The sequence below is a fragment of the Ictalurus furcatus genome, chromosome 10 (genome assembly GCF_023375685.1).
Source record: "Ictalurus furcatus strain D&B chromosome 10, Billie_1.0, whole genome shotgun sequence".
Classification (NCBI taxonomy): Eukaryota; Metazoa; Chordata; class Actinopteri; order Siluriformes; family Ictaluridae; genus Ictalurus; species Ictalurus furcatus.
This window is the reverse complement of record NC_071264.1, coordinates 1,629,433-1,652,988: the sequence shown is the minus strand read 5'-3', so window position 1 is coordinate 1,652,988 and position 23,556 is coordinate 1,629,433. Positions and strand designations below refer to the sequence as shown.

Here is a 23,556-nt window from a genome sequence, read left to right as displayed (position 1 = left end):
AACAAATATTCTACTCATATATGTACACATTCAAACATCATGCTTTTCTAACAATGTGTTTACACAAATGAAATAACGCCACACAGTAACACAAACACAACCCCCTATTAAAAACAGCTGAGTCAGCTGAGTCAGTTATCTGTGATTGTGACTCCTGACATCAGTGTAATTCCTGAGGTATGAGGTGTGTCTCCTGTTTGAATAAGTGTGCAGACTGTAGCTGAATTGAAAAGATGGAATTATTGGTGTTTAATGATGAACACATTGTGTAACAGTGCTGAGGCAGCAGAGTATTAATTATTGCTGATATTTCTGTTTAATTCTAGAATGATGGAGGGAAAGAGATCAGACTCACCAGAACCCAGCTGTGTCTCTATGAAGAGTGACTGGTCAATGGAAGAGCCATTTAACTTCAGAGACAGAGACAGTCCTACTGATGTGAGGTCAGTATAATATGGTGTTTTATGGCAGTGTTCCACCTGATCTAACTCAGTCTTCTTTATGAGCTTTATCAGGTGTTGCAGCAGTAAAACACTAAACTGTGCAGTGCTGCATTTCTCGGACTGGCAGTGAGGAAAACTGCTTTAAGAGTTCAGTTTAACTTTCATTCACTGAGCTGGAGGGTCTGTGGTGCTACAGAAGAATTTACACCTGAGAAATTAATGGCAATATAACTATTTTATTAATTCAAACATTTGTTATTAAATATGTTAGCTTCAGTGAGGAAATCCTGAAAAAAAGTGATTTGTGTTAAGAGAATAGTGTTAAATATCTGTCTCTGTATTTATTAGTGTGTGTTTTGCAGCTATGAATACAAATAGTCTATATTACATCGTGTTTTGTTTGTTCACAGACCACAAAAGAAGAAATCAAGCATCAGCAGAAATCAGTTGGACTCCATATTTACGGTGTGATTTTAAAAAAATGTTTGCAACTTGTGTGAGAGTAGGTTGCAGGTTTGTTAATTAATATAATGACATTATGGGTAATCAGTGTCATATCACAGCAAACCAGGGACTCCATTTCCCATAATACACCTCAGCCTACAAACATGGCCACCACTCCCAAACACAACTCCCACAATTCCCAAACCAACACACAGACATATTGGCCTTCTCCAGAATACTAATCATACACACCTGTTGCCAAACACACACCCACACACACCACCCTTTAAAAGAGACTGTTTGTCCACACAGACTTTGTGAAGTATATGCTCAGTTGCATTTGTCTCTGTCTATACCAAGCCATTTATTGTCATTGATTCTCTGGTTTTGATTCTGCTTTTTGTCCTTGACCCCAATTTTCTGCATATCCTGTTCCAGTCTGTTTGTAAGATCGCCTGAAACTTGCCTGACTAGCGTTTTTGATCTTTGCTTTATGTTTTGGATTGTTAGTTACTCATTAAAGCTACCTTACCTGAATTTGCCTCCGTCTGATCCTCCATTACATGACTGAATGCTTTGCCCATACATGTTGGAAGCAGGTCCTTGCAACTGGCAACAAGCTGTTAGTGCCCATGAGCAGCTTATGGGGGAACATCACCAACAGCTCATCAAACTTAATACCTAAGTCAACCGTCTTTCCCAGGCAACCCTGGTTGCTACGCAGCTCACTACAGGCAGAGGGAATTCCAGCTAACACCAACAACACTTCCGAGCCCATGCAGCTGGGATGTACTCGGCTCACCAAAGAGGAAAGGGAGAGGCAGCGCAAAGAGTTCTGATGCTTTTACTGTGGATAGACTGACCGAGGACTTACTGATCGAATACTCAGGCATGCTTTCTGTTCTGACAGCTTTAATTAACTTCATTGATCAAGACACTGTCAACCAGCTCTGCCAAACATCTGATCATCTTGGGCCTCCCATGGCTGGAACTAATTTCCTGATCCAACAGGCAACTCAATTGCTGATCCCTGTACTGCCACGCCCACTGTCTCAAAATCTCAATAATTTCTCTGGTTGTCATGTCTGTCGAGAGTCCTGACAACCAGGTTTAAGTCCAGAATCCACCCAAGAATCAGGACCTAAAGGAGGTGTCCAGCAAAGAGAAGGCCAGCGGGCTACCACCACATCATCCGTTACGACTGTGCCATTGAGCTGCTTTCTGGAACCAGTCCACCTCACCGCCAGGTTTATCCACTATCCATGGTAGAAGAACGAGCTATGGAGAAATATATTCAGGAGGCTCTCCAGCAAGGTTGTATGAGACCATCCACATCTCCTGCATTTGCTGACTTCTTTCTTGTGGAGAAAAAAGGTGGCATCCTCAGACCATGTATCGATTACCGGGGCCTCAGTCAGTGTTCAGTTAATTACCAGTATCCTCTGACTTTAGTTCCTGCAGCCTTAGAACAGCTCAGATCAGCTAAACCTTTTACCAAGCTAGACCTTTGAAGTGCCTGCAACCTGGTTCAGATCAGAGAGGGGGATGAGTGGAAGACAGGCTTCAGTATCCTTCATGATTACTGTCTGCACTCAAATCTAGCACTTTTTGTTTTTGTTATTCTTACAGTTGTCATGTTTGTAATTGTTGCTTTCCTCTTTTATGGTTTTTGGCATTGTTATTTATTGTTATTTACTACTTTGGCATTGCCATTATTGCTACTTCTTACTCTTGATGTATAGTGACCTTGAGTGATTTAAAAGGCGCGTTAAACAAATAAAATGCATTATTACCACCTTCGAGACACTATGAGTATCTGGTTATGCCATGTGGGCTCTCTAATGTCCCCTTGATGTTCTAGTGCTTTATCAATGATGTATTAAGGGACATGGGAAAACACGTCATCACATATATTGACGACATCCTGATCAACACACATCAACATCTCCTCCCTGGAATACATTATAAACTCGGAGGGAGTCACAAATTGACCAAACTAAAGTAACTGCTGGGGTGGACTGGCCCACACTTCGAACAGTCAAGGATCTGCAGTGATTTCTGGGCTTTACCAAGTTCTATCAATGTTTCATCCAAAGATTTAGCTCCATAGCACACTCCTTCACATCCCTGCTTCCCAAATGCCTGGTCTGGAACCCAGCAGCCAAACCGGCCCTCCCACAACTCCAAACTGAACTGTGTTTACCATGGCTCCCATCCTCAATCCTGACTCCTCTAAGCCTGTCATTGTTGAGGTAGATGCCTCTGAAACAGGAGTAGGAGCTATTTCATCAAAAAGGTTCAGGAACATCCCCAAGCTCCACCCTGTTGCTTTCTTCTCAAAGAAACTGTGCCCACTGAGCACTTGAGGGTGCCACCTATCCATTCATCATTTTCATGGATCACAAGACCCTTGAATATCTATGCACAGCCAAGCATCTGAATCCATGACAAGCCCATTGGTCCCTATTCTTCCAAGAACACCAAAGCAGATGCTCTCTCCTGCATTCACACTACAGAACCCCAGGGGAGCAAGGAAGAATTCATTCTTCCCCGTTCATGTGTAGTGAGCTTCACAGGGTGGGAGTTGGATCAAGTCTTGGCATGCATACCTAGACAACAAATTCTTCCTTCATGTTCCCCGAATAACTGTTCATCCCTGAGCGATGCAGAGCAGAACTCACTTACTTGGCCCACACCACGGGTCACCCAGGCACCCAATGCACATATCATCTGCTACGGTAAAAGCAGTAGCCACATATGTTTGGAGATGTACATTGTGCAGTGGCTTCATGCTCAACATGAGCCCTGGCAAACGCACCCCAAACTTTACCAGCTGGCAAACTCTTCCCTCTACCCATACCCAAATGGCCCAGGTTACACATCACATAGATTTCCTCACAGACTTACCAGAATCTCAAGGAAACACGGCCATACTAGTGGTCACTGACTGATTCTCCAAATCTCTGCATTTGGTTCCACTTCTGAACATTCCATCAGCTTTCACTATGGCCGAACTTCTCTTTAATCATGTGTTCAGATGCTTTGGAATTCCAGAAGAGATTGTCAGTGACAGGGGTCCACAGTTAACTTCCTGGGTATGGTCTAGCTTTATGGAGAAGCTGGGGGTGACAGTCAATCTCACCTCAGGCTACCACCTGCAGGCCAACAGCCAAGTGGAATGAGCCAACCAGGAAGTCTGCCATTTTCTCCGCACCTCCTGCGCAGCTAACCCTGAGCATTGGTCTCAATTTATTCCTTGGGTCGAGTACGCCCAGAACTCCTTGCACCGTCTTGTCACTCATCTCACCCCCTATCAGTGGGTGCTAGGCTATCGGACTACCTTGTGACCCATGGAATGACCCATGGAATTCCAACCCCACTGACTCACTGACCATGGACCAGTGGTTTAGGAGAAGTGAAGAAGTTTGGGAGAGTGCCCTACAAGAAGAATGCCAATAGGTGGTGCAGTGAACATCCCCACTACCAACCAGGTGGCAGAGTCGGGCTTGTTACCAGAGACCTAAGATAACCTCTCTCATACAAAAAACTCAGCCCCAGGTACATTGGCCCGTTCAAGATCCTAAAACAGATAAATGAAGTTACCTACAAGCTGGACTTACCTCATCACAGTCGCATAGCTTCCATGTCTCTCAATTCAAACCAGTTGTCCCTGTCCAGTAACCACATGAGTTTTCCACTGAGTGGTCCTCCCGCTCCGTTGGATATTGAAGGAGAAGAAAAGGCAAGTTGGAATATCTCGCCGAATGGGAGGGATACAGTCTGGAGGAACAATGGTGGGTCCTGGCACATGACATTCTTGACCCCATTCTATGTAGAGATTTTCATAACAACCATCCTGAATGTCCAGACCCATGACCTAGGTGTAGGCCCATGAAGAACTGTGCTCCCGGAGTCAGCCCTTCGGGGGTGGTGGGGCTCTGTCATATCACAGCAAACAGGGACTCCGTTTCCCATAATACACATCAGCCTATAACTCCCAAACCAACACATAGAAACGTTCACCTTCTCCAGACTACTAATCACGCACACACACCGGTTGCCAATCACACAGCCACACACAACACCCTTTAAAAGAGAATGTTCATTTGCTTCTGACTGATCCTCCATTACATGACAATCAGACAGAATTTTGGTTGTAACTGTCATAATAGAAATACAATTTTCACTGTGTAACATTATAATATTTAGATCTGTTCCTGTGTGTTTCAAACCAGGCGCTGGAACACACAGTCATCACTCTGATAAAAAATGAGCTGAAGAGGTTTAGGAAGCTCCTGAGTCCAGATTACCCAGCATGCACTGAGAGGGAGGTGGAGGATGAGGAGGATCTGCACAGTGTCAGAGAGGGAGTGCTGAAGATCACACTGCACGTCCTGAAGAACATGAACCACACAGATCTCGCTAACACACTGCAGAACAGTAAGAGCTCTGAGTCATGGCTTTATTCCATCAAGTTCACTTTAGAGAGAGGAAATAGTTTTAGATAGGAACACTTTTAGTTTGAAGTTTGATTTTAATATCGTCTGCTGCTTTTCTGTTCTGTTCATGGTCCAGCTGATGGTTAATCTGTACAATGGTCCTGTTCCTTCAATAATATTTAGTATATGAATCAAGAATGAACTGCAGCAATTGAAAGAATTTTACATTTTTAATTGTGTTCAGTGATTTTGCATTAAAACATGTTATAACTTTGTTTATTAGAATCTGTGGTCTCTGTGTATCAGCTGACGTTGAAATCCTGCCTAAGGGAGAAGTTTAAAAGAATTAATGAAGGAATCTCACAGCATGGAAGCTCAGCACTTCTGAATGAGATCTACACAGAGCTCTACATCACAGAAGGTTGGAGTGGAGACATCAATAATGAACATGAGGTGAGACAGATTGAGACAGCTTCCAGGAGACCAGCAACACAGGAGACACCCATCAAATGTAATGACCTCTTCAAAGACAAGTCCATCAGAAGTGTGCTGACTAAAGGAGTTGCTGGAATTGGAAAAACAGTCTCTGTGCAGAAGTTCATTCTGGACTGGGCTGAAGGAAAAGCAAATCAGGACATCGCCTTCATGTTTCCACTTCCCTTTAGAGAGCTCAATCTGATGAAGCAGGAAAATCTCAGTCTGGTGAATCTTCTTCATCACTTTTTCCCAGAAATGAAAAAGCTACAATTAATAGACTATGACTCTCACAAAGTGGTGTTGATCTTTGATGGTCTGGATGAGTGTCGACTTCCTCTAAATTTCCAGAAAAATGCGAGATTGTGTGATGTGACAGAGTCAGCCTCAGTGGATGTGCTGCTGACAAACCTCATCAAGGGGAATCTGCTTCCCTCTGCTCTCCTCTGGATAACCTCTCGACCAGGAGCAGCCAATCAGATCCCTCCTGAGTGTGTAGACCAGGTAACAGAGGTACGAGGGTTCAGTGATCCTCAGAAAGAGGAGTACTTCAAGAAGAGGATCAGTGATCAGAGCCTGGCCAATAAAATCATCTCACACACAAAGTCTTCAAGAAGCCTCCACATAATGTGCCACATCCCAGTCTTCTGTTGGATTTCAGCCACTGTTCTAGAAAGAATGTTGGGTGAAGCAGAAAGTGAAGAGATCCCCAAGACTCTCACTCAAATGTTCACACACTTCCTGATATTTCAGATCAAACACAAGGAACAAAAGTACCATCAGAAATATGATCCTGATCCTCGGCAAACCAGAGAGAGTATCCTGGCACTGGGAAAACTGGCTTTCCAACAGCTGGAGAAAGGAAACCTGATCTTCTATGAGGGAGACCTGAGAGAGTGTGGCATTGATGTCAGAGAAGCGTCAGTGTACTCAGGAGTGTGTACCCAAATCTTCAGAGAGGAGTTTGGGCTTCACCTGGGGAAGGTGTTCAGCTTTGTACATCTGAGTGTTCAGGAGTTTCTGGCTGCATTATATGTCTTTCTGTCTTTCATCTTCAAAAAGAGAAATGTGTTAATGGAGCAAAACCCTAGAATTTTAAAGTTCTTGAGAAATCCAAACATGTCTGATTTCCACAGGAGTGCATTGGACAAGGTCTTACAGAGTGAGAATGGACACCTGGACCTGTTCCTCCGCTTCCTTCTGGGTCTCTCACTGGAGTCCAATCAGACTCTTTTACGAGGCTTAATGCCCCAGACAGGAAGCAGCTCTCACAGCAAACAGGAAACAGTCGAGTACATCAAGGAGAAGATCAGGGAGAATCCATCTCCAGAGAAATCCATCAATCTGTTCCACTGTCTGAATGAACTGAATGATCATTCTCTGGTGCAGGAAGTACAAACTTACCTGAACAAAAAAGATCACAGGTGCCTCAGTGGAACCAGACTCTCTCCTGCTCAGTGGTCAGCTCTGGTGTTTGTGTTACTGAACTCAGAACAGGAGCTGGATGTGTTTAATTTGAGTAAATATGACCCATCAGATGAATGTCTTCTGAGGCTGCTGCCAGTGGTCAAAGCCTCCAGAAAAGCTGAGTGAGTATTTTTATTTATAAATGTATTACTGCATTGTTTATTATTTTAATGCAACACTGAACTGCACTGTTTGGATTCATGTTTGTAATTGTTACTCAAATAATCTTTAAACAAACCTCTGGTACTTTCACAGAAAATTGTTTTACGTTTTACACTAACACATTATGTCTGCACTGAGGGACACATGTGAGAGAGAATGACACTTTCACATCTACCTTGTTTGCACCAATCAAACATTTTCTTTATTGTTCTGCTGGGATTGCTTCACATGTGGCCGTTTCAATAGTGGGAAGACAGCCATGGAGTTTGGCATACCTCATGGAGTGAGGATACCTTTTGGCATCCTCACCGCACACTAAGAGTACACATCAGTGTTACTGGACTCTAAAGCCCTAGAAACAACCCCAGTTTTTGACTCAGTGTATTCCTTTGGGTGAGATGTGTTATTGCAAACAATCACAATAGATGCTGCTTCAGTAGGTTGGGGCGCGGTCTGCAAAGGTCGCCCAGCCTATGGAATTTGGAATGGCGCTCATTTCACATAAATTTGCTGGAGCTGTTGCCAGTTTTTCTGGCAGTGATCCATTTCCTTCCAGACCTTCAAGATGCCTGTCTGTGGTCTCATACAACAATTTGCAAGGGGGGATGCTTTCGCATCCCTTGATGAGGTTAGCATGACACATTCTTCTCTGGGCACAGTACAAGCTTCTGTCCATCAGATCAGTGCACATTCCTGGGTGTTTGAACTTGGGTGCAGATTTACTTTCAAGGTATGGGCTGAGTCCTGGGGAGTAGAGATTGCAAAATCAGACTGTTAGTCTGATCTGGTAGAAAATTGGCAGTACAGAAGTAGATCTGTTTGCCTTCAGTGAGACAGCCCAGTGCCCCATGTGGTTTATCCTCCAGCACCTCTAGGGACCGATGCATTAACTTGTGTGGGCGATGGCTCATCTGTATGCTTTCCCACTTATAAAGCTGTTGCCAGCAGTCTTTATCAGGGTACTGGAGGACAGAGTGCACCTTTTGTTAAAAGCTCTGCTTTGGCCAACACACCGTTGGTTCTCGCATCTTCTGTCTCTCCCAGAGGAACCTCATTGGGAGATCCCAATGAGACTGGATCTACTTTCCCAGGCCCAGGAAATTGTGGCCAGAAATGTGGAAACTTTGGGTTTGGCCTTTGAACAAGGCTCTTTTTGAGGACTGCTCTTTTGTCTGAAATTGTGGAGACCATCCTGAATGCAAGTGCTTGTTCTACTAGGAGGCTCTATGCCCTTAAATGGTGACTGTGTCATGGTGCAGAGCGCGTGATTTGGATCCTGTTCACTGCCATGTTGGTTCACTGCTGGAATTCCTAGTGTTTTTCTGCAGGTGCAGCCCCAGCTATACTCAAAGTGTATATTGCAGTGATTGCTGCTGAACATTCACAGATTTGTGGCATTTCTTTAGAGAGGCATTCACTTGTTTCCCATTTCATGTGTGGAACAAGACAGTTGAGACCTTTCCGTCCTGCTTGTGTTCCTACTTGGGACTTATTGATCGTCTTAGGAGGTTTGATGGGCTGTCAATATGAGCCACTAGTGGCAGCCTCAGAGAAATTTCTGCCAATTAAGATGGTTATATTGTTGGCCTTGACATCTCTTAAAAGGATTTACAGGCTTTGTCGGTAAGCCCATCCTGCATGGATTTTGCTCCCAATCTGGTGAAAGTGTTGTTGCAACCAAGGCTAGGCTTTTTACCCAAGGTTGCTTCTACTGTTTTTGGTCTCAGGTTTCAGTCATTCTCTCCTCCACCCTTTCATTCGCTGAAGAGTGAGCGATTGTATAAATATTGTCCTGTGAGAGCCTTGTAGTGTTAAGCCAGTGGTGTAAATCTGATCAATTGTTTGTTTGTTTTGGTAGTCACAATAAAGGCACTAAGCAGCGGATGTCGCATGGGTAAGGTATGCGAATTCTTTCCACATGCGATTGCTCATGAAGCACGTTAATTATCTGTGCCTCTTGGCTTTCACACTCCAAGGAAGCATGTTTGGATGATATTTGTGTTTCAGCAGGCTGGGCCTCTCTGCACACTTTCATCAGATTTTATAATCTGTACATTGACGTGATTCCAGGTTCCTAGGTTTTATCTGCCTGAGCAGGTGTCGGTCTTATGTTTACCTTTTCATTCTGTGTATGTTTTCACAGGCTGACAAACTGGCAGTCACTTAGTAGTATGGTGCTGTGGTATAGTGTTCCCATAGTGTCAGCTAGAGATGCAGTGTCAAGTGAACCTATGACATGGTACATCTTCGTTACATATGTAACCCTGGTTCCTTGAGTAGGGAACAAGAGGCTGTGTAACTTGCTATATTCCTTAGTTACTGCGTATGGTTTATGTTGCAGAAATCTGAAGGGAGATTGCACAGGTGCTTCCTTTTGAAGCATCGGTTACACTATGTCTCTGAGGGCGGTGCTAGCACCATCAGCCAATGAATTGGCAAGATTCTATATGGGCTTCAGACAATTGTCACACCTGGAGAGTGTTCTCATAGCGTTAGCTACTGACACAGCATCTCGTTCCCTACTCAGGGAACCAGGGTTACATACATAATTGACACACAAAACTTTAGCTGCATTTGGCTGTGTTTATAAGTTTGAGATCAGTGTTCTAATATTTCATCATTTCTCTTCCAGACTGCGTGTGTGTAATCTGACAGAGGAAAGCTGTAGAGTTCTGTCCTCAGTTCTCAGCTTAAACTCCTCCAGTCTGAGAGAACTCGACCTGAGTTACAATAAACTGCAGGATTCAGGAGTGAAGCTGCTCTCTGCTGGACTGGAGAATCCACACTGTACACTGGAGACACTCAGGTATACACACACACACACACACACACACACACACACACACACACACACATTCACAAAGTATGTTAATAAATGATGATGATGATGATGATGATAACAATGTAATTAGCATTATGCTAAATACACAGGTGCAATGCCATTAAGAGTTTTAAAAGATAATAGGAACACTTTAAAAATGATTCTGCATATCACAGGTAACCAGTGCAGTTCCTGCACAATAGGAGTAATATGGTCTCTCTTTTTTTGTCTTAGAAGCTGAGCAGCTGCAGTGTGTGTGTGTGTGTGTGTGTGTGTGTGTGTTGGGGGTGTTATATGATTGTATCTGTATGTCAAAATAATAAGTTTAAGAACCAAATAAAATGAACACACCATCTCTGTTATCTTGTTTCAGAAAGATAAATACAATGTCTCATGTGAGCTGAGACACATTGATCTGTTCAAGAGCAGTTCGAGTTTATACACAGGCTATTCATTTTACATTTTTATCCTGACATTAGAACCTTGTGTTCAAGTTTTTTTCCCAATTGATGGAAACACAATCAGATAACTAAATCAAGCATTTCATGATCTCTCTTCCAGTCTGTCTAAGTGTAATCTGACAGAGGAAAGCTGTAGAGTTCTATCCCTAGTTCTCAGCTCAAACTCCTCTAGTCTGAGAGAACTGGACTTGAGTTACAATAAACTGCAGAATTCAGGAGTGAAGCTGCTCTCTGCTGGACTGGAGAATCCACAATGTACACTGGAGATACTGAGGTACACTCTCTCTCTCTCTCTCTCTCTCTCTCTCACACACACACACACACACACACACTTAATCTTTTCTCTTTCATACTTCTTATTGCAGTGAATTCACTTTTTTCTTTTTTTCCTTTTCCGCTGGACACCGGAGGACAGCAGCCATCAGTTTCGTGCATAGTATTTGTCAGATTACAAAGGGTTTTTTTTTGTTCTGCCTCCTTAAACATCTTGTCCAATTGGGCCATCAAATGGAGGTTTAACTCCTCCTTGCTGAAAACCCAAGCATATATATCACACTTTATGAAACGTAAGGAATTTATTAGCTTTAACAATGGCTCGTTGGAGGACCATAGGATATTATGGGATGCAATAAAATGCTTCACACGGAGTAACACCACACATTTCTGTTCTAATCTGCAGAAAGCCAAGACTGCTAAACTACAAAGGCTTGTGGAACATTATAAAAGTCTAGACTCAGAGTTACAACAAGGCTTCTCAGAACAAGTGACACTACAGAGAGCTATAGTAAAAAATATATATATATTCTAAAACATCATTTCAGATTGATAGTACTAGACAGCACTACAGTTTCCAAGGTGCCAGACCTAGTCATCTCTTAGCTGTGAAAATTAGAACTAGTAAGCATTTTGTGGACATTCCTGCCATTAAGATTCCAGATGCTAACATTAATACTGATCCTAAAGAGATAAATGATATTTTCTGATCAATTTTCTAAGTATGTTAAACCTCGACTATTTAGACTGGACTCAAGGGATTTAGATAGAGTTATTTCCTTGGACGAACTAAAAGACACAGCCCAAGTTATGTAAAGAGGTGATTCACATGGAATTGACTGAATTCCACTGGAATGTTATGTCACCTTATGGGATCTAATAAGCTAATTTCTAACAAATGTCATTAACTACTTCATTGAAATTGCCAGTGAGCTGGAAGAGTACATCAGAAGGCAGTACAGTGACCCAGCATGGAATGAGCCATTAGGTTTGCTAGGATACGTGCCTTGTCCCCTAAGCTCAGCAAAGTCAGATCATCAGCAGCTCCAGGCCCCAATGGGATGTCCTACAAGTTCTATAAGAAATGCCCTGCAGTGGACCTTCATGCAAGCCACTTGGAAAAAGCAATGCATCCCATCGGAGTGTCAAAGAGCAGTGGCAGTGTTCACCCCCAAGGAAAAGGACTCAAGAGTGATCAGCCAATTCAGGAGTATCACCTTGATCCAACATTGAAGGAAAGACCTTCTCTGTTTTGGCACAGAAAATAACCAACTACCTCACAGAGAATGGCTATGTTGACACCAAGTGACAGAAGGCAGGGGTCCCAGGCTTCCCAGGGTGTGTGGATCAGGAGCCTAGTCTCCAGTTACTCCAAGAATCAGTAGATGGGATTTCACTATTGGATGGCAGCAGTTGGAGGTAGGAATTGCCATGGAATGCTCAACCTCCCCCATTTTGTTTGTGACCACCTTTGAAGTAAAACTTATTGGAGCATGACAGAAAGTAGGAGGAGTCACATTGCCATCTGGACAGAAACTGTCACCCCCCACCCACCCCCACCCCCCAGAAGCTACGTGGATGGTGTTACTAGCCTCCTGTCAAAAGCACAAAATGTACAGCTAGGCTGCTAAAAAGGATGGATGAACTGATGTCTTTGCAAGGATGAAGGTCAAGCCCCAAAGTCTGTTGCTCAGGAAAAAAAGTTGTAGGAAACTTAAAAAGGAATGATAACACCACTTTATCATGGGTGGTGAGCAAATCCCACTGCTGTCTGAACAGTTCATCAAAACCCTTTGGGAGAAAATACATGGCCGAGCTCTCTGATAAGCACATGGGTAAGTGCCTCCTGAAACAGTTTTCTTACATTCTGGTTAGGACTGACCAAAGCCAGCTTCCAGTAAAGGGTTAGGGTTAGGATTCAAGGTGTGGTCCTACCACACCACTCTGTATCAGAGAATAATGTGGCCGTTGAAGTTGTGTGAAATCCCCTTATCCATAGTAAGCAAGATGGATGGGAACGCCAACTCTTTCACCACAAGTGGAAAGCCCATGTTGAAGTTGACCTGGCAATTAGCAGGCTGCAGTAAAAAGAGATCATCTCCAGAGTCCAGACAGGAAGCACAGGTCTTGGGTGGGGAGAAGCTCTGCAGGTATGTTCCAAGGCCAGCAGGAACGAGAGGAAGGAACTGGTAGTGTCTGAGGTGACAGGGATGGAGGATGAGCACTATAGGATCAAAGCTGTAGGAAAATAGGGGGGGGGGCTGGACAATGTGGGAAGGCATTTGTAACAAACTTCAAAGTCAGGCAAGGAGGCGGAGGGAACCAGCTGAACGTCAGTGTAAAGTTCAATAATAAACAAAACTCAAACATAACATAAAACACACAAGCAGAAATCAAACACAAATTGCACATACAGGTCTCTCTCTCTCCCCAGCCAATCCTTTATCTCTCTCTCCAGCCAAATCAGCACCAGATGTGCATCCTTACAGCCTGGCTTCTCCTTCTTCCTGGTCACAGCACTGTTGGCAGAAACATCAGCATGGCGGACCTGTGGAAAATCTCACAAGCAATACTTAGTTTTGCTATCAGGGAACATACAACACACTCTCCATCAAGGATCCATCAAAGATATTTCCTTTCACAGAGGACTGGAGAATGAGAGTTGATCTTGGCTTCACTTCCCTAGTGAGACCATCAGTACAAGTCTCTGCCCTGATATAGTGATATGGTCCAGTAGTACCAAGACTGTGCTCCTCAAGCTAACTGTCCCAATGGAGGAAGGAATAAAATCTACCTTTGAGAGGAAGAGACTGAAGTACTCCAATCTCATCACTGATCGATGATCATCTCTGGACCATGATCTAACCCAAGGTCTAGTTGCAGGAGGTGGCAGGGAGACATCCACCACCACCAGGAGACATTTTGGGGTTAAAGGAGCAAAACGTTGTTGAGCAGTGGTACCCGGATGATGACCCCCACAGCTGACTTATGCCATATGGAATCAGTGCCACTGAGCATGCATTAATGGTGCCAGTGGGGCTTGCTACAGCCTTAGACACTGGGGAGACCTGTATGGTTTTGGTTGCATTAGGCATGGTGGCAAGGCTGAAGGAAGAATGGTAATCCTATGTGTACCAAAGAAGGTGCGACATGCAGTAATGCCATAGCAGGTCAACATCTACCCATGTAATCAAAGGTCATCTATGATGACAAAGGTCTGCGCACCTTCAACGAAATTAAGAATCAGTTTGATCGTGTTCCTGCAACACCTGCTACCTGTTCATACTATCTGTAAACTATTCACTGCACAGAACAACAAGGGCATGGTATCTATACATGGTATCAGTTTTTAATAAAAGTCTCTTATCTGCCACATACTCTGGACCATATGTGGTGGCAAGATTGTCCAGATGAAGAGCCTAATTTGAATTGGGATGCTGTGTGCTCTAGCATTCAAGATGCGTCTTGTATACCTGATCCCCAGTTGATTAATTTGAGCTATTTGCACAGAACATACTTAACTCCTCTTAAACTCTAGCAAATTAATATCATAAGTGACTCCATGTGCATTTTATGCCCATCAAAGGCCTTCGGAATTTTTATCAATATCCTCTGGGAGTGTCCACTGGTTACTGAGTTCTGGGTTGAGGTAGCGTCCAAACTATCGAATATCTGGGACAGTGCCTGCAACCATATCGGTCTGGACCTAAATGATTTGTCTGCGTTTAACATTTCTAAAATAAAAAAATGAATAGTTCTTGCCAGGCTCACTGCTCCCAAGAAAATGACATCAGTTCACTGGTAACCTTCTCACATACTCTCCATTTTAGAGCATCAACTCTGTCTTTTATAGATGCAATTTACATGGAACAGGTAAATTGTTTTTTTTTTTAATTTAAAGGTAAACACTGGTGTACGACAGTTGATGCCGTAGAAAGTCTCCTATAAAACCGTAACACTTGTGCATCCCTCTCTCTCTTCATTTTCCAAACAGTAAACTCAGAGCCTGTGTGTACAGTGTGTATCATATTATGTGAGTGTTCATACATGTAGTTGATTTTTCCTGTCTTAATGTCGTCACTTTTCTGTCGTTTTTGTACACTGTCCGGTATTGGCTTGTTTTAGGATGTTGATGTGCTTGTTTGAAGTGAATGAATAAACAACAACAAAAACAGTCCAAAACAATCCTCTTTAAAACATTTGTTAACCACAGATATGATGATGATTTTTTAAAATTATTATTATTTGTTTAGGCTTAGCCCTGCTACTACATTGCCATGAGCCACATCTGCAGTGTTTGTTGTGGAAACTTGAACAGAGATAAGGGCTTAGATATTGCTGCCTGCTTTCTCATGTGCATGTTTTGTACATTACCTAATGGTCTTATAATAAATTGTAGCTTATTGTGGAGTCCAGAAAGATGTCCCTACTCCTGTAAATATGTTGATGTGGTGTCCTGATATTTCATCAATTTTCTTCTAGGATATGTGGGTGCAAACTGACAGAGGACAGCTGTAGAATTCTGTCCTCAGTTCTCAGCTCAAATTCCTCCAGACTGAGAGAACTGGACTTGAGTAACAATAAACTGCAGGATTCAGGAGTGAAGCTGTTCTCTGCTGGACTGCAGAATCCACACTGTACACTGGAGATACTGAGGTACACACACACACAGAACTGAATTTTAAACGTCTTTTATTACCATACATCACACTTTATTAATACACTTATTACCTTATTGCAGTGATACCTCATATCACATAAGTACCAATGAAATAATACAAACAAAATAAAAAATTACACCAACTGTGTAAAAAACAAATCATCTTCAACAACAGAGCACAGCGCTCCATTTCCACAACATTTTATTAGTTAATACATCCTTCTTAGACTTAAAAAATAACAGAAACCTATCAGCACTCGTGATTTCACCAAATTTAAAAACAGTATTACTACATCTTCACCTCACAATCTTTCAACCATATTTCTCCGGCTCATGTACATGGCTAGTTTCGCCTGGACTAAAAATGAAAATCAAAAGCTGACAAGTAAACCTTTTATTTTGAACAAATTTGAATCCAAAAATAAAACTCCTCACAGAAAAAAATTTGCTAAAAGAACTAAAAAAATTTTTTTATCCAAATTACAAATAAAGGGTTCAGTCTGTCACTTTCCACAAAAGCATGAAAAACAGTTTATCTTTCTGAGCAGAAATGACAATCAACACTAACTTCAACACTAACAACAACTAATAACTGAAATAAAAGCATTAACTGTGTCCGCACAGTGAAGAAAACTCCACTGTAAATCCCCTGCCCTTTTAGATAATGGTGTACAGTGACCTCCATTCAGGTTTCACATTCTCTTCTACACCCAGTACTCTACACCAAGGCTTGTCAACTTTGTCATTTTAAATGCTTTGCTGTACATACGTCCAAACACAAGGGTCTTTCAGCATCTAAAAAATGTCCCCTACATCCATAACATCATCCATAACAACATAGTAAAATTAGGAAAATTTTAGGAAAAGTCTTCTGTATTTGGAGTGTTTACTTGTCACCTCCATGACTGTCCATCAGTAAATCTTTTTCTTCATTACTGAACATTAAAATACCCCCTTCCCCACTAAGTGTGGTGTTGAGACTGAGGACAGAAATACCATCCCACTCCTGCATCCAATCTAGAGCTGCAACAACTAATCGATAAAATTGATAATAATCAATTATGAAAATCATTGTCAATGTATCACATTATCAAATAGTTGGTCTGCGCGCGGCACTGGGGAGATTTACTCTATGTTACTTCTGCTCCGAAAACACACTTCAGAGCGTAAATACTAAAATTGTGTCCAAAATGACATACTATACACTTACACTATGCACTCTACCATATAGTGTATGAATTTTAGAAAGGTAATATCATCTCAGATATATCACTACCGTTTTTTTTTTTTTTTACAAACTGGAAGTATAAGCCGCTTCCTAGTCGAAGGCATATGATGTCATACGCACGTAATGCGCCTCCATTAGCTTTAGCCTAATACCCAGAGTCACCGACAATGACTTTCTTCAGTTTACTGTTTATGTCAACGTTACCTTTTATTCCCAACATGACCTCAGTCACCATCAGGTGAAATCTAAGGCAGGGGGGCATTTTATATTAAACACAGAGGAGATCAAACAGTGCTGCATGAGGACAAACTTATGGTTATATCCAAAATGCTCCACTGTGTGTAAGGGGCAGGGGAAACTGGTGCATGATGCTTAAAGGGTTTAGTTTAATTTAACTTTATTGTCATTATATGTGGTATTTGCACACTTGCACGTATAATATGTATATATACACACACAAATACAAACATAAGTATGTATGTATGTGTGTGTGTGTGTGTGTATGTATGTGTGTGTATATATATATATATATATATATATTTCAGCCAACTAATCGATTTTGAAAATAATCGTTAGTTGCAGCCCTAATCCAATCAGCAGCATTTTTAAAATCACTGTGTGTCTGACCACTTATAAAAGTAACATCTATTTTTTTTTCTGTGTAATGACTTCAAACAATTCAGCTCTTTTTTTTTCTATTTCTTACACCATTCACATTCAGTCATGATCAAACATAAAAGCAAAAGTAAAGTCAGACTACTGTGATTCATATCCATTGGTTTAAGCTTTTTTTTTTAAAAAAAAGCTCTTGGTTTAAGCTAATATTACATTTTCGCATTATTTTCTTTAACCGGTACACTTCCTCATTTGAGAAACAGCCTTCAGCCATGAAATTCTTAGTTTTTTTCCACAAAGTGTCCTACATCTGGGAAGTACTCATTGACTAGAACCCCTCTCTTGTTCTTCGTTGACTTAAGGAACAGTTTAATGTCATCTACATTGTAATTGTGGCTGGAAAACTCACATTGTGACAAACTAACCCTTTAGTCAGAAAATTCACTGTCACACTCTAAATCCATCTGATCAGCAACATCTTCAAGATCTAATTTCTTTAGTTATCGATAATCACAAACCTTATCTGACTTCCTTTTCAGTGACTACGTTTACATGGACAGCAGTAATCTAATTATTGACCTTATTCTGAATAAGACATTATTGTGATTAAGGTGTTTACATGAGTCACTTTTAGAATACTCTTTTCATGTTCCTGTTTTACATGCTATAGAACATAGTTTGATTAACAGCACACGTCATTACGTCACTGTGCCATGCCATCTGTCGTTCCCTCCAGAATTTCACGTATAAACATACAGTTGGTCTTTGTTATGGTACCCTATACAGTTTTGGGTGTTTTTATTTAAAATTTTTTACAAACGCTTCAAGTGCGGTTAATATATTTGTCAAGCTGTACGTGCAAATAGACAACTGCTTGAAACCATGGCCTGCGTCCGAAATCGCGTATTTACGTACTGTATAGTAGCCGAGATACATGTATTTTGTCTACTACAGGCCTATAGTAGGCAAGTACGTGGTTTAGGACACAGCCGTGCTCTCTTGTTTGCCGTAAAATGGTTGAGCACTGCTGTGTGTGATCGTGTCCTGTCTCAAAATGTGGTGAAAACTCTCACACGACATTAATAATGTGATTAAGGTGTTTACATGTCTATAATACACCCCGATAATGCGACTAAAACAGGAATACTCCACATGTCTTAATTCGATTTGTGTTTACTTTGAGTATGACCTTAATCGGATTAAGGTAATTAAAAATTGCTGTTTACATGGTAGTTTCTTAATCAGAGTATCGTCTTGATCGGGTTAAAATTGGATTATTGTTGTCCATGTAAACGCACTGATTGACACCTTAAACATTGTTTGTTCTGAACCAATTTCAGCTGCTCAATGTCGTTAGTTGCGCCTTCCGCATCAGCTAAACGATTGTTTTCCTGCTGTTTATTGGGACAAGACCGGACCAAATGGCTGTCTTTCACACAGCCGAAACATTGATCTTGTCAGTGGTTATAAAAACCACATAATCAAAATCATCCACACGGAACTTCAGCGCGAGCTCTAGATTAGCGTCATTGTTTACAATCATGTAAATTAAGCGTCTGAAAGACACAGCATGTTTCGGTAAAGGAGAATCACTGCCAATTGGAAGTTCCCTTTGTGATTCCAATTGGAAATTCCAAAAACTCCACTTTGTGTTTAGAATAACACTATGGGAGCCCCCTTGTGTGCGACCGGCATCTGAAGCTTATGTAAAATCATGCCTATTTATAGGCTTGCCGTGATCAGGTGATGTGGCAATTAAGTGCGTCGTGTGATATGACATCTCTGAACCGCGCCGTCAGCCTTATTATCTTCAGCAAGACTGCATGTCGGTTGTTTGTGTAAAGAAACAAAAAGATGCTTAATTTCCTCTCTATCTTTTCGCAAAAAATCTCTGGACTTTTCGATCCCTTTAAAAAAAAAGAGAGAAGAAAAAAAGGAATGAGCGAGAGAGGAAAATATGAGTGAGAGAATTCAGGAAGTGTGTTATGCCTTGCTCCCGTTTCATCACGGGGAGTAGTGCACACTTTCTTTTTGAAGTGTCTAGGGTTGGAGCATGCGACGGCAGCCCTCGAGAGGTCTGACCGCGCATTGTAACACCTACATTAGGCAGCTCCGCTTGTGACTTGCTCTCTTCTCGGAAGCCGAAGTGAATTGGGTTTCAGAGCCTTGCGGATCTGGGCCGGCCGCTGCCGAGGCAGCTAGTCATCTCAGGTCCGGGGATCTCTTATGGATCCGGAAGAGGAGCCGGAGACAAGCGCTGCTCTATCTCTTGCTCTGTCTTCTAGGTCCGGCTCTCCACTGGATTTTGGAGCTCGCATTGTGACTTCCGCTATGGAAAGCCAAAAAAAAAAAAACACACACAGAAATAATAGTAATAATTCCTCTCTGACTCTGAGGAGCCAAAAGGATGTGCTAAACACATCAGCATATAGAGCAGCATATAAAGAGCTGCTTGAAGTGATTACGAAGGCTGGATGAGCTTTTTTCTCCCCAGTGAAAGTAAATCCCTCACACTGCAGAAACTCCCCTTTCTTCCAGAAGTGCATGACAAAATATGGCTATTTAGCTATGCTGAAGGTGGAGGAGGCGCTTGTGAGCTTCCTCTCTCCATCAATGGCAGGTAATTTAAGGGGGCCGGCTTTGCCATCCAAGCCACCATGTAAGGCCACCGTGGCATTGGTGGGCAATGCCTATGCAGTAGTAGTCTTGGTTGTGGGTCACTGCAGACAATGACAGTGTTGCAGGCCTACCAGGCAGACCTGCTGAGTGAGCTCGACATATGGCAGAATTCAGCCAGTTCCTTCCCTGTTGTGTCGAGTTCAACCGGGCATCCACGAGTGGAGCCCGAGCCAGCGCTAGTGCGAGGGAGACACAGAAGGTGAGTATGGAAGCCCGCCAAACTCCGCAGACAGCCAGTGGAACCGGGCAGCCACAGTCGTGGTCTGCTACTACGCCTGATCTGAGAATGGTCATAAAGGCCAAGCAGACAAAGAATAGCGGTCCTGAGAGGCCGTGGAGGGACATATCAGGGGACATGAGGTTGTTAGGGCAGTTAGCCCCCAGTGCTACTGTAGGGCCTCCCCTAGCCAAGGCTGTCCCAATTTTTCAGTGTTCTCTGGTCAGTGAGCTGTCACAGGGCAATGAAAATCTGATGATTTCCCTCCAATAGAATGTGGAATAGTTAACATCAGTAAAAGACCATCTGGCATCGTGGAAACTACTGCCAAATGTGTCTCCATGGGTTCTGTCTACTGTAGAAAAGGGTTACCGGTTCCAGTTCAGAGCTCGATCCTCCCGGCTCACCACCTTAGTCAGCACAGATAAGAGCCCGACGTTAGCGCATGAAGTAAGATCCCTCTTGGACAAAGAGGCCATAGAACATGTACCCCATTCCCCGAGGGAGGGAGGTTTTTACAGCTAATATTTCCTGGTCTGCAAAAAATAGAGGAGTATGCGGCCAATTTTAGATCTGTGTCATCTGAACTGTACTCTTTGGCCATACAGGTTCAAGATGCTCACACCCCAACTTATCGTTCCACAGATTCAGTTTGAGGACTGGTTTGTGACGATAGATCTAAAAGGTGTATATTTCCACATAGCCAAGATCGGATTCTTCCCTTCAGGCTAGCTTTATCCCCTCGCACCTTCACAAAGTGATAGATGTCATTCTGGCTCCATTGTGACTCCAGGGCATCCGTGTACTAAACTACCTGGACAACTGGTTAATTGTAGCACGATCCAGGGAACTGGCAGTTCAACATCGAGATGTTGTTCTCGCCCACATGAAGAGCTTGGGGCTCTGGTTGAACCTCAGAAAAGTATGCTTTCTCCAGTGCAGTGGACAACTTTTTTAGGGGTTATAAGGATTCTACTATGATGAGGGCATTTCTATCCCCAACATGCATAGGGTCAAGACAGTCTACGTCTGCTGCTAGCAGTACCTTATTGGCCAGCTTGAATATGGTTCGCAGAGATAATATCCCTGCTAGATGGCACTCTTTGGGAGAGTCCCATCCGCAGGGATCTACTGTCTCAAGCCGGAGGGCTGTGGGGCAACATCCTCTAACTTTGAGGTTTATGAGTGGTGTCAGGCGGCTGAGGCCCATCTGCAGGCCGCGCATACCTTCCTGGGACCTTTCTGTGGTCCTGGAAGGTCTGTCAGGTGCCCCATTTGAGCCCTTAGAGTCAGCCTCTGAGAAGCTTCTGACTCTAAATGTAGCTCTTCTGCTGGCCCTGACATCTCTCAAGCGAGTAGGAGATCTACAAGCTCTCTCTGTTGCCCCTTCATGCCTTGACTTTACCCCTGGATTAGCCAAGGCCTTCCTGTATCCTACGCTGGATTATATTCCTAAAGTGCCTACATTGGCTGCCCACCCAGTGGTGTTGCAGGCTTTCTGCCCTCCTCTGTTCCTCACACCGGAACAAGAGAGAATGCACCTGCTGTGTTCAGTAAGGGCTCTCTGTACTTACGTCCACCACTCCGGCCAGTGGCGTAAGTTGGAGCAGCTGCTGGTCTGCTTGGCGGTGACAGTAGAGGTGATGCTGGGTCAAAGCAACGCATCTCTAATTGGATAGTGGAAGCAATCTCTATTGCTTATGAGGCATGCGGTCTCACTACGCCTCTGGGCATAAGGGCTCAAGCACACCAATTTTCCATAGCGAGACAGTGCTTGTGTTAAAACATCATCACTATAAACGGTGAGACATTCAAGATGGTGACTCTTTTTGATGGTAATGAAAGTTGTAGAACGGAAGTAAGAATGCCGTCGAGAATGATTCCTTCTGAACTACTTCAATGGCCTTTTCTATTGTGCTGAAAAAAATAACAATAGCGCTGTTCATCCTAGAGGCAGACAGTACATTTTCATGTCTCACAACTTCACCCACAGCCAAGCAACAACTGTCCACACTCCACACTGTGGACGCCACATTTACTCTGTGACACTGCATGAGAAACCCTAAACCCACCACACCTGGGGCCGCCATGCTTCGCCAAGCTCAGGTAGCAAACGGCCTGTAACAAGTTCAAAAACACCCTAAACCTGATCAAAAACACCTAATCTACAGTTCTACTAAATAATATTAAATAAATCACCCAATAAATAAATAAAAAATATATTAAATTAGAAAAGGGAAAAGCTTCGTCAAAAGCACAAACAGCTACACTCGTGCTCATGCTGACAACACCCCGCCCACTCACTCCCAGCATGCACTCAGAGAGAGAGATTTAATAAATGCAGAAACATACAGATTTTATCTGTGGTAATTGTAGTGATGTGATATATTGTCATTACTGTGTGTGTGTGAGATGGAGAGTAAATGTTCTTTATATAAAGATTTTGTATAGTTGATGTTTTCAGAGCTTAAACTGAGTGTGTTGAGTGTGAGAAGGTTTTCTTTCTTGCAGGATGTGGGGTTGCAGCATTACAGATGAAGGCTGTGCTGCTCTGGCTTCAGCTCTGAGGTCAAACTCCTCATCACACCTGAGAGAACTGAATCTGAACGGTAATAATTCAGGAGAACCAGGAGTGAAGCTGCTCTCTGATCTACTGAAGGATCCACACTGTAAACTGGAGACACTACAGTGAGTTACTGTCTCTTTACTCTACTGTATTGTCATGATACTGAATAATATTCATTGCATATTATATAATATTGTCAGTTTTAGTGTGTATGATTTACTGACTGTGGTTAATGTTGTTTGTTATTCTGTCCTGTTCTCTTTCTTACAGAATTTAGTCGTTTCCTCACCAGGACTGGCGTATGACAGGAGTCTCACCTCAAACCTATTTTCCAGGATAAAGCAGTTTTGGTAAAGCATTAGAACCTGTCCCACATTTCCAGCAGTTTGGGAGCTGAATCGTTTATATTCAGATGCAGAAGTACCATAAAAATAATCGTGACTGATTACATCCTTTAATCCACTCAGCTACAAGTTACTTCAGGCTTTAATAACATATTTTACAATCCAAAGTCAAATCCTTCACCGTCTACAAACAACACAGAGATATCATTACACTGATTACACAAATACACATCCATGTGTTGTAGCTGTTTATAGCTTAATTT

The 23,556-nt window shown here is 42.7% G+C and overlaps 1 protein-coding gene across 1 annotated transcript in view; it reads left to right on the top strand.

Annotated features, from left to right (window-relative positions):
* LOC128613856 (uncharacterized) overlaps window positions 1–23,380 on the top strand; it is a 53,875-nt gene extending 30,495 nt beyond the window's left edge. Inside the window, exons 13-21 of the mRNA XM_053634993.1 lie at window positions 327–443; window positions 854–908; window positions 5,123–5,327; window positions 5,610–7,389; window positions 10,062–10,235; window positions 10,812–10,985; window positions 15,467–15,640; window positions 22,895–23,071; window positions 23,220–23,380. Of these exons, the coding sequence (XP_053490968.1) occupies window positions 327–443; window positions 854–908; window positions 5,123–5,327; window positions 5,610–7,389; window positions 10,062–10,235; window positions 10,812–10,985; window positions 15,467–15,640; window positions 22,895–23,071; window positions 23,220–23,226 (2,863 nt within the window). The 3' untranslated portion in view covers window positions 23,227–23,380. The remainder of the gene's footprint in view (window positions 1–326; window positions 444–853; window positions 909–5,122; window positions 5,328–5,609; window positions 7,390–10,061; window positions 10,236–10,811; window positions 10,986–15,466; window positions 15,641–22,894; window positions 23,072–23,219) is intronic.
* The last annotated feature ends 176 nt before the right edge of the window (window positions 23,381–23,556 follow it).